This window comes from Dromaius novaehollandiae, chromosome 1 (assembly GCF_036370855.1).
Source record: "Dromaius novaehollandiae isolate bDroNov1 chromosome 1, bDroNov1.hap1, whole genome shotgun sequence".
NCBI classification, from domain to species: Eukaryota; Metazoa; Chordata; class Aves; order Casuariiformes; family Dromaiidae; genus Dromaius; species Dromaius novaehollandiae.
This window is the reverse complement of record NC_088098.1, coordinates 140,433,221-140,445,450: the sequence shown is the minus strand read 5'-3', so window position 1 is coordinate 140,445,450 and position 12,230 is coordinate 140,433,221. Positions and strand designations below refer to the sequence as shown.

The following is a 12,230-nucleotide window of genomic DNA, read 5'->3' as shown; positions in this document are numbered from 1 at the left end:
TAAGCAGTAGGTGGCTGTGAGCCAGGCTTAGCTAGGTAACAAAACCATATCCAGTGTTAACCTACCATGTACAGGTCTCATCCATTAACTAAATGAAAACCTGTGCCTCTTTCATTTGGTGGCAGCACAGGAGCCACAATTTTCTTCCGTATGTTGTTCAGAGATATTCTCCTTTTCTTCCTTACATGTAAGGTTCCTTTAACTTTAGCAGATGGATTCAATAAATAAGAAATTACTTCCAAAGTGGGGACCTTGAAAAATTTGAAGCTAAACTGTTGCTTCCAAGTTTTTTACTAAATGCAAAAAAAATTGAGAACTATCAAAAGAAAAGACTGGTTTAATTCAGTCAAACAGTGTCCACAGGAAATAGATGAGTTTGAGAAAAAGGAGAACAGCCCCTTGCTTGCGTGCATGCGTGCGTGCGTGTGTGTATGTGAAGCTAATTTCAAATCCTAAAACATCACAAATTTGCAGCTACTTAATTAAAAACTTTATAGCTCCCTGAGGCATAATACATCCTCAAGGCTTCTCTTCCTCACCCTATTTCACAGCTCATTTTTCAGTTAGCTGCTAAAAATGCTGCTCTTCCTTACAGGCCTTTGAAGTTCTAAATTTAGCTGCAACCACAAAACACTAATCAAAGAGGGATGCTCACTATTTTTAACTACAATACAACAGTGTTCTACAAATGTTTTCCTTTTAAACTAAATTTATATATATTTACACCCATATCTGGAAATATACAGCCAGAGTGAGAAGTGATATATGAGGGTGAAATAAATTAGACCCACTTAAACTACTTTATTACACTACCCTAGTTTTGTATATGAGAAAGCAGTAGTTGATTCTGTTTAAAGAAATCTTACAAGAATTGGTTTTCATAGGAAGTTTTTACTTGTAACACTAACAAAATTAAATAGATTAGTTAGGTAGTAATCCCTATTTACACATAGTTATTTGGATACAGAAAAAGCTTTTTAGTTGAAACTATACCTTTTCCTAAACATGTTTATGATGTTTAGAATAATGTAAACAAAGCACATATTCTTACACCAGAAAGAGAATGTCCACGGTGATGAGGGAGAAGTTAAATCAGAATATTAGATAAGGTCACTTCTGTTTTTTTTTTTTTTTATAGGTGAAGTTGAAAATCTTTAAAAGTCTTTATAAACAGACACTTTCATTGATTTGAATAAAGATGTATCTTTATACTGATTTAATTATAACACAGCAACCTTCTATTGAGATGTTTTCATTTCATACTAAAAATCAATTAAGAACTGTAACAACTGACTTCCACCAATTCAGTAGAAGCCATGTTTTAAACCCAACAAAACGATCTTTTTTTGTAATAGTTTAATTGATTGAGGCTTTGTTTATACACAAAGTTATTCTGAAATGCTATGCAGAAATAGTTTTCCCTGTTCCTGACAAATTATACATTTGATACTAATCTTCTGAAATAAGTGTCCACAACACAGTTATTCCTAAACAGTTACTCTTTCAAAAATCACAAACCGACTTTCACATATTGGAAAGTCCACCTTTCCAGCAAGGATTTTCACACACGTGACATTTTATCTGTTTAAAAGACACATTTTCTTACACGTAGCTGGAAGACAAAGAAGGGTATGCGACAGAAATAGCAACTTACAGAAGGGAATTAACAGCACCTTCTCAGAGAAAAAGTTATGTAAGTATGGCTGGATCACAGCTTAAAGCTTCAAGTAGAGATAAGTCATTTGGTCAGAACAAAAAAAAAAAAAAAAAAGAAAAGAAAAAAATTACACAAACTTAATATGGCTACATTCTTACCCGTGTATCCATTCAAATAAAGCGGAATGCTATATAAGTCCTGCTGGTTAGCTGTCTCCTTAAAGCTCACACCTCTAGTAATACAAATGAAAGAGACAGCTAGAATAAAGTGAGAAAGAGCGCCTTTGGGCAGACATACCTCACAGAAACTTTGGCAGTGGTTTTTCTTCAAGTCCCAAGATTCTTTGCAAGGCTCCAGGCACTAGGAAGAATCAGGAGGGGGAAAAATGTCAGGAAGAGAAAGAAATAAACGTCCACAAATGATCCTAGTTCTTCTCTAGTTGTTTGTTTGGCCCATAGGAAGTTAATAATAGGCTTTAAAAATCCACTTCTCCTGAGGATAAGATTGTGTCATTGTGTCACAATGTCAGAGCAAGGTCATTGCAAGCCATGGTTAGATAACAGGAAACATTTTCAGCATTTCTTACTGTACCACGCAATCTCCCCACTTATGTATACGCCATCCTATTTTCTGCCTTACTGAATCTGGGTCCTGATAACATTTAACGCCATGTTGCTGGATCACAAAGACAATGACAAAAGCACCACTTTAAACTACAGAAAGTTAGATCTTCTCCTCACTGACCAGGCTAAAGATAAGAGAGGTGCATCGACTTCCCAGGTGAAAAGCTGTTTCATCAAGCTATGGACTAGACTCACCAGAGCTTTAGCCACCATTCTTGTATAAACAGACAATGTTCACTGGTCTGTTAGCAAAACCACTTTATTTCAAGTACCAAATTATCATTTCTTCACCTTCAACCTCTACTGCAATGGATATATACAGAGTTTAGATTCAGACTCTGCAAACCAGACTCAAGCTTCACAGTATAGCATAAAAAAAAATCTGAACATAAATTTAGACCCACATTCAGAAACCTCTTCGTCTCCTTTGTTAGACAGACGATCTTAGAAAATATTGGCAATATTGGGAGTTAATGACACTTACGGTCACAGTGGAAAGTGGAAAGACACTTACTGCAGCAAAGAGAAAGGTTTTTGAAAGCAATCTGGCATTCGTATAACTTGTTTCTCTAACACACAGTATCACATTGGAGACATATACATTTATGCTGTTCGAAACCAATCATGAATACATATAGGCTATAACTCAGAACAGCTGACCACCTACATCATTAATGTATTGAAAAAATTAATGCATTAAAAAGCTAAGCATTTTTCTTAGCAGTGACAAAGCCTGAAAATCTAATAAAAGCATTAGTCAGAAAGGTTATGCGTTTCAGGATGAAAAATACCACTTGAACATTTTCTATATGTACATTTTGGTATTTTAGCCCCAGCTTCTAGTACTTGAAAATTCACAACGTGCAGTATACAGAGTAAATAGAAGGCTACATTATAAAATGTCACTGATTCAGTAAACTTAATTAACTCCAGAGTGTTGTTCTTCCTCTGCTACAGATACTGTACATTTGAGCTCAATTCCACCTACATCTCAATTTTACCGCTCTCTCAACTGTCTGACGAGTTTAGCCCCACTTTACTGAGGTATAAATCCCACACTAGGATTTCGCCAGTGATTTCCAAGGCTGTCAGGATTTCCTCATTCTTGCCTTTTCCTAATTCTTGCTTCACTGCTGCACAGCCACACAGGCTGTGCCTAAACTACAGGACAGACACGATCCTGAGCTTGGGACCGGGACCAAGTTCACTGTTGACTATATTGTTGCACTGCCTTCCTTGCAGGCTCTAGAGCAAAACATTTGGAAGGAAGTACCAAGATGCAGGCTACTCCAGCGGGTTTGTTCAAGGTGTTTGTACAAGGGTGTGTTTACCTGCAATGTAAACAGGCTCTAGCACACAGTGCCTTGTCCGACTGCTGCTCAGGGTCAACTGTTGTCTCTTATCTATACATAAACAAAATGTCTTTCATACATGCATCATGCTCCTGCTGTATAAGGAGTCCTCAGGGCATTGGGCTTGGCCCAGCAAAGAGCCACCGGGCTGCTGCAGAATTCCTGATTGCCCAGCTTTAATGGGGCTGCATCTTTCTGTGGTTTGGAGAGAAACTGCTACAAACAGACAGAAATGTTGCCAACTACCTGCCACAAACCACCAGGAGTTATTTCACTAGTTTTTAGCTGAGGCTTGATATCTGAAAGGAAATCATACAGCACTTCTCACCAATACAAAGAGTTTCAAAAAAATACCTAAAACGCCCATGAAGAAAGTATTCCCATCCAGCAAGTAAACACATCCTGGTTTTCTGGATTATTGTAAACATGTGACTGTTAAAAGGATACTGAAAATACTCTAGCCAGGATGAGAAGAATTGATGCCAAAAAGCAGCTGACACCTGATTTTTAGCTGTATTTTATGCAATAAAAAATACCTTACAGACATTACCACCCACCCCCAGAAGCTAAGCTTTGGTATTTAGATGGCAGACCACCAACACACATGAAGGTGGCGCGGGAAGCATTCTGGTAATTCATTCAGCAGATGGCACTGTTTCCTTGGAGTCACTCCTGAACACGTTCCCAAGCACGATGGCTAACAGAATTGTATCACTGGAGGGGAGTATGTTTTGAATGAGATATGAAACACAGGTCCTAACCAGTTGCAGTCATTATGGGCCGGTGGCACTTTTCATAAGATGAAGGGTGTTAATCAGGCTGGCCTTGCTAAATTGAATCTTCAGAAAAATACCTATTTTAAGATGTCCTGTGGCTTAATTTGGAAGTTGAAGATTTTCTTTCTTCATCCAGACTGCTGCAGAATTGCTCTTCACTACTGTACAACTGCATCAAAAAAATCACCCCAGTATTTGTCCTCCTTCAAAATCTGTGCATGTGTGTACATGTGCACACACATGTATGTAAACATACATATATGAGATATTACTGTAGATCTTGTTAATAATCACACTGTATAAAATTAGGAATAATGATAAAATACTGTTTCAGTTCAAGGAAGAAGTATTACTATTGCTTTAATTTATTTTGTTTCATATTTTTCTTTTTTTTTTTAATGTACTGTAAAGGACCCTCTTAGAGAAGCCTATTTCGCTCTAACTTTTAAATTATAAATAAATAAAAGCAACAAGTATGAGATCTATGCTTTTTACATTATTAAGGAAAGAGATTTTCAAAATAGTTCACCATCAGTTTTGCTTAGAAAATATTGCCTTTGACCTGAAGGGGAGAAATTTACATAAACACTAAACTTTTGAAAATGTAGTGAATTCCAAAGCTCTTTCAAATATTTAAATATTATATATTCATTCAAATATTTTAAATTTATTTGAATATTATATTTAAATTGAATCACCAAATATGACATATCTGTTACTATTTAAATGGCAAACAATAATTTATTTCAGAAGAGAAGATTCTACTCTTGATATTTTTGTCTAATAAGGCTTCTTCCTACCCCACACTAGTAACCAAGCAATATCCAAACTATTATAAAAAGAGTGGAATCAAACTGTTATAGCTCAGATATAATTCTTCTTTTCATTATCATTCACCATTCCAATTGCTCATGGCAGGAAGGTCAGAAATTTATATTTTATGTCTAAAACACATATGTAAGTGCCTTGTTGTCTTAAGGTATTTAATTAACTGAAACCTAGATAGTTTAAAAAAAAGGAAAAAAAACACCTTTCAACACACAATCTCTTAAGAACCTGCCATGTCATGAAGACAAAGTATCTAAAAAATGTATGTTCTCACTATCAGGCTTTGAGTAGACAACATTCCTGAGGTAGGAATTTAACTGAAGCCAAAGGAGAATAGTGTTCATCACTCTTAGAGAGAATCACTTTCCCATGGGTATGCTTAAATATATGACTGCACCCAAAAGAACAGGGAGAAAAAGTATTTTTACTCTGTAATTCTTAATACAGTGGTGTTTGCTGCTTATTAATAGGAATAGAAATTCTGCGTCTCAAAAAGTATACTGTGACTTGCCTGAATAACTTAACCTTTGGCTTCAGGACAGTAAAAGCACAGTTTAATACTCATCCAGTCCAAATCCACTAACAGCATGCTAACCTGATAGAGCAATACTAGACATTAGAAATATCATATTACAGAACATATTTTCCTTTAAACAGTCTGAGGCAACTACCTTTCATCTTTATTATATGAGATGCAGGACATGTTCAATGAAACTATTTCTCATGATAAAACTGAGCAGAATTACCATAAAGATCTACAACAAAAAAAATCTGTGGAACATTAAATTTAAAAAAAAATCTCCCATTAGTTCTGGGTTATATTTTCTCCAAAAGATACACACACATAGCAATCCTCCTACATTCGCTTAATAGAAGATGCATCGCATTTGCTAATGTCAAAAAGAAGTATCACTCTTTACATTATTGTTTGAACCAAAGACCAAATCAGGTCCTCTAACTCCAGCACTGTTGTAATTGACCTATGAATCTGATATCATACTTCGCCACTTAGGAATTTATGGTGTAATTCTAAAAGCTATACATACAAGGAAAAAAATTAGCTGAATAGGAAAATATAATTATGCATAAAAGTAGGTAACAAACACAACTCCAACAATTTTCAATGAAACACAAGAAAAGCATCCTGGGATGAGATCAATGAATCGACCTGAATATTCCAACTCAGAGAGCAGACCCTTAGGGAGAAATATAACAAACAGTCCTTCTTCTGCTGGTACAGTCTTGCAATTGCCAGAGAATTAAGGATTCCTTGAAATGGAGTTTGCCTACAAACTTCAGGAATGTACATATTTTTTATCTAATCACTTTTTAAGAGTCTATTTATACATTTGGCCTTTCAGCTTCCTGTGGCAATGAACTTCCTCATAAACTTTAAGATGAATATTTTCCTTCTGTAAATCTATTAGCATCATTCAAGTCACTATACCTGAAATCTGCATATGAAAGTGGGGGGGGGGGGAAAAAGAAAAAAAGAAAAAAAAAAAGAAACTTTGTCTAGGAAACTGAAGTTAGATACACTGTTTTAAAGATTTATAATCCCATAACCCCATAATCCTGTAAAGCAGCTCTGCAGAGAAGGAGGAGGTCCTGGGCAAAGAAGGCCAATGGCATCCTGGGCTGCATTAGGACAAGCCTTGCCAGCTGGTCAAGGGAGGTGATCCTTCCTCTTTGCTCAGCCCTGATGGGGCAACACCTGGAGTGCTGGGTCCAGTTCTGGGCTCCCCAGTACAAGAGAGATACGGAGCTACTGGAGCAATGCCAGCCAAGGGCCACAAAGATGATTAAGGGACTAGAGCATCTCTCGTAAGAGGGAATGCTGAGAGAGCTGAGAGTGTTTAGCCTAGAGAAGACAAGGCTCCAAGATCTTATTAACACGTATAAATATCTGAAAGGAGACTGTAAAGCAGACTGAGCCAGACTCTTCTCAGTGGTGCCCAGTGACAGGACGAGAGGCAATGGGTACAACCTGAAACACCAGAAATTCTATCTGAATCTAGGGAAAAATCTTTTTTTCAGTCACTGTGAGAGCGACTGAGCACTGGAACAGGCTGCCCAGAGAGGTTGTGGAGTCTCCATCCTTGGAGATATTCAAAAGCCATCTGGACAGGGTCCTAGGCAGCCTGCTCTAGATGACCCTGACTGAGCAGGGGGTTTGCACTAGACGATTTCTAAAGGTCCCTTCCAACCTCAACCATTCTGTGATTTTGTGATTCCAGGTTTTATCTCCAGTTCAAATCTTTGACCAGTGCTAAAGTGTGGGCTCTCTACCCACCTATCATACACAAGTACAACTCTGTTTCATAATGTGTATAACAAGATGAAAAACCTCAGGCAAATAGAACTACATGTAGTGAGAATTTCAGGCACTTACAGAAAGGATTCAAACTGAGGTATGAATACAGGTAAGTGAATGCAGCATTGTGATGCAAAAAACCCTCTGCTTGTTTCCACACTGAATGCTAGATGCTCTAGCATCTAAGCTAAGACTTGACAGATTGACTGATTCTGAGACTCCTAATTCCCTATATGAGTGGTTAAGGATATTAGGGTATTGCACATAGGTTTGTGGCATCTCTCCTAGTGATTAGGTACCTAAGATGAGGCACTGCAGCATCAGGGTTTGAGGTGGCCATACACCTCATTAGGTCAGGAATTCAGGGTACACAGCTATCTTGTTTTAAATAAGACATTAGAGCTACAGATGTGCTAATGAATCAGTTAGTTCTTCAGTCCAAACAATCCATAAGCCCAACGAGAAATGTTCAATTGCAGAACCAGTAACTGTCATGCTAGCCTGTACGTTGCTACCTGCTGGTCAAGAAGCCTCTGAGCATTTTGCAAGATCCATTTTAACCCGAATTATTCTCTTCCTTCTCTGCCTCTTTTGTCTCTCATCTCCCCTGTTAGTAGACTGAGCTGTTGGAGCACTAGTCATCAACTTTCTACAAACTCAGTGTGACATTTTAGCTCCCAAAATGCACCTACCCTTAATGTAGACTTGAAGATACTTATGTATCTTTAAAAGTTTGAAAGTCTTAACAGGAGCAAATCTGAAGCCTATTCTTCTATGTAAAATAGCAGTTTCATGTAGCTACCTGGAGTTCCTTCTCTGTACACTTTAAGAGATTCTCAAGAGAAAAATTACACTAGTAATACATTTTCCTTGTAATGGAATAAACAAGTGGGTTAAATAACAGAGAAAAGTTCCCTGTGTTGCCTGTTTCCTCTACTGTAGGTCACTGATCATCATGATTTGGTGAAAAGGAGTGATTTTGTATTTGAGGATCAAGTCTTAATTAAATTAGTTACAGTTGGGATAATTCTGTGACATTATCATGTATACTGGGAACCCAGCTGATACTGTCTGAAAGTAGCTAATTGAAGAGCTTGTTTTGAATGAAAGCCAGGTCTTAGATTTTAAATAGTCACTAAACTAAGACTGTGTTACTTGGTTGGAGTGATTTCAGTCTTTAAAATTCCTTTAGGAGTACTTCTTAATTTTACCCAAAATGTATTTTCTGTTCTTCTACACTACTAATATCCTGATATGTACTGTGATGGGGTAGCTGAGGAGCAGGTTACTGATGTGGAATCTGCTATCATCTGCAGGTACTGATTTATGCTAATTAATAGGAAAATATATATAAAAAGAAGAAAGAAGAATCCTTCACATGTAATCAGTATTCACACAGTACATCCTTAGGTTTTATGACAGATGACCATTTCCTATTTTTCAGAAGTTAATTGCTCAGAAAAAATAACAACAAAATGCCTGGGGCTGGCACTGAAACTAACAGAATGGTCTCTGTATTGAATGAAACCTACATACAGTTACCCTAACTCTTCTAAGCTATCCCCCACTATAAGGTAAAACACTGCAGTGCAAACTTCCAGGATCTGACAGGAGTAAGGAGGGAACTGCAACCACGTGGCTGCCATCACACCAAACAAGAGTGTAACTTCAGAGGCTGGAATTAATGGAGGTGAAGCTAACATCCTAATTGATTTCTCTGGTAAATTCACGTGACCTCTTCCACAGCAATTTGGCATTAAAGTACTAAAGGCTAAGTTATGTGAACACAGCATTTTATTGAATTGTAACATTGGAAAATAAGAGATAATATAAGCCATCCAGTGGTGGTTGTAATCAACAGTAACGAGAGGCATATTTCCTGGCAGCTTTTGGTATGCCCCCAATGAGAAAAAGTAGGAAAAGTACATAGAGAGCCAAAATACATTATTCCATATGCAATCGAGATTCATTTTTAATAATTCTTATCTAAGTTAGAGGATGTATACAACCTGCAAATGAAATATTGAATTTATGGCACATCACTTGCTTGAGTTAATCTTCCAAGAACTGGTTTCTTTCTATTTTTTTCTCCTTTTTTTTTTTAACACAAAGATTGTAAATGACAAATCATCCTAATATATGCTAAATATAAACCTATGAAATGAGACCTTCTCTATCTGGCACCTTGACCTGAATCTTGAAAGATATGAATAACTCTGTCATCTCAAGACGGTGTTAATACTGAAATATATTTTTTTTTAATTTCATTTCAAAATAGCATTAAATTCTTTTACTGACAGTTTTACATCCAAGCACTGTGCTCTGAACAAATGCATAGTGTTTTCTGCAGTTGGGGCTGGCAGTGTCTCAGCACAGACCATCAAAACCTCCAGTTCCCCAAACACCACGTAGAACATAGCTATAAAATATTGTATTCCAAATACAAGTTCTGAAGGACACGGAAAAAGTTAAAACATAAAACCAGTATAATTCAAAATAATAATACAAACAAATAACAGGAGGACAGTGTAACGTCATGTTTCTTTGAAGTTGTGCCTTGCTTCTTGAGCAAAGAGGTTGACAAACCCTTGATTTGGTCTCTGTGTACTCAGCTTTTTACAAGATTTAGACATACAGTTACTGAAGCAAACTACAGCAGTTTTAGGCGCAACTGCCTTCTATCTGTTACCAGCATTATGAAGAGTCATTTTTGAAAGGTCATTTCAAAGCAGAACGGTGTATATGAACATTTCTCAGAAACTCTACTGACTGCAAAGTCTAGCAGCATAGCTTAAACTGCTATGGCAGATAGCTATATCTGGTGTGTATTTATTTTACTTGGGTGTGCAAGAACTAAAAGCACACACAGGGACAGGTATCACTGATCTCCTCAGTTATGCAAACTTGCTAAAACCATATCAGTAGCTATGGTAAAGGTAATTTTCAGAGGTGGAATTGTTGGATAACTAACAAAAACCTGAGCTTGAAAAAATCATTTGTTTTCTTAATTGCCCAGTTCATCTCAGTAGGCAACATCAGGGATGCTAATGCCACTATTTTAAATGTCGGCACTTTCAATTATCGAATGCCTATCAAAACTGCAAGAAAATAAAGGAAGCATTATGATCTTAGGACCTGTGTCAATATTTCCTAGAACAGAGATAAGGAAAGAGATAGTCATAGTATATCAGTTAAGTCTGTCTGCATCTTTGTGTATACAGGGCAGCATTAGAGATTTTATTCCTAAAATGGAAGCTTTGTTTGAAACATATGGGGGAAAACGCTGCTCTGATTGCATGGATCTCTGAAAATCCACCATTTCAAATCTCCAGCTGCTACAGCATCTCCCACTAGCATCAAAAAGACCAAGATCCTTGGAGAGAACTTCAGGTCAAATTTTATGGAAGTCCATATAGCCTTTGCTGTAAATGCTCAGAATTAAACAGAAAGTAAAAGCTACCAGAAAAACTGTACATGTATTGAAGATGAGAATCACTGCATGTGCTGGAAATGAAAGAAGTGTTTTGACATAAAATATTTGGAAAGTAAATTACTATTCAGAAAAAAAAAAGATGAGAAATGACATCATCACACTGCAGCAGACACACAACAATTTTAACTCTAACCCTTTTAGAGTGAAAACAACTTTTTAACACTGACAGTTTGATACCTATCTCTACAGCTTAGTTGTCTGGCATGTCAAAGTTTGCCAGTAGAACCATTTGTTTGAAAGGACGGAAGAACAATCTGATGCTTTTCATGTTTCTGTTCTTTGTTACCAAATCAAAATCATGGCCATCTATGTCAACAGAAAATTGGCTCCCAAACATTAGCTCATTCCTGACCAGTTCTTTTCAAAGTTTGTTTATAGGTTTTTTGTACCAGCAGATGAAACTGGGACACATACATTCTTCCTTTTCCCTGCCTCATAGCCTGGAGTTTAAGGCAGTCAAAAGAAAACAAATTTGAGTTCTTATTTTGCCTGCTTACGAAACATAGAATTAAATCTAAACTTCCTACATTTAAAATGAATCCCCTAAACACAGACTATTCGATGGAGCTTTCTCAGTTTCTCCTATGAAGCTGTCATCTCGTATGAGCAAAAAGTTCCTCTTTAGAGGAAGGCCTTAAATGGGGATCTCTCACATTGAAGAGGCATGCCCGAAGCCATTTCTGACTGTCTTGAATTTCTTTTGAAATGTTTCTAATATGTATAAATAACTTGGTTATGTCTCAGGGTGGCAGATACTCTTCCATAATTTCTTCTTTTCACAGATAAAATTATTTTTCAGGCTCATATTCTCTAAAGCTCTCGTTTCCTCTACCTCTCTACTCTGCTTTTAAACATTGTTGTTCCCCTTATTCCTATTCAAACTGTTGCCTCAAGGACTATTTTTCTGTTCTTCTACTGGCTTGCTTTTTCACACTACATCAAAAACCAATCAGTTCTCTTTTTTTCAAAACTCTTCCTAGCATGCATTCTAAATCTATGTATTCTAATGTTTCACTTACCAAGATATAAGGCTTAGCATTGGCAAAATGCTATGAAACAGCAAGTGAAGCCTGAAGCACTAGAGTGCACACAAGACTTAGATGCTACAGCAAAGTGCATAAATTATTTTAAACCAAATGAAGAGAGTTACAGTCTAAAAAGGCTAAGAACTTCTCTAATAGACTTCT

The 12,230-nt window shown here is 36.9% G+C and overlaps 1 protein-coding gene across 2 annotated transcripts in view; it reads right to left on the bottom strand.

The window, feature by feature from the left end:
- ANOS1 (anosmin 1) overlaps positions 1-12,230 on the bottom strand; it is a 140,500-nt gene that overhangs the window by 61,793 nt on the left and 66,477 nt on the right. For both annotated transcript variants that reach the window (XM_064500789.1, XM_026117062.2), the window contains exon 3: positions 1,955-2,017. In XM_064500789.1, coding sequence (XP_064356859.1) covers positions 1,955-2,017 — 63 coding nt within the window. The remainder of the gene's footprint in view (positions 1-1,954; positions 2,018-12,230) is intronic.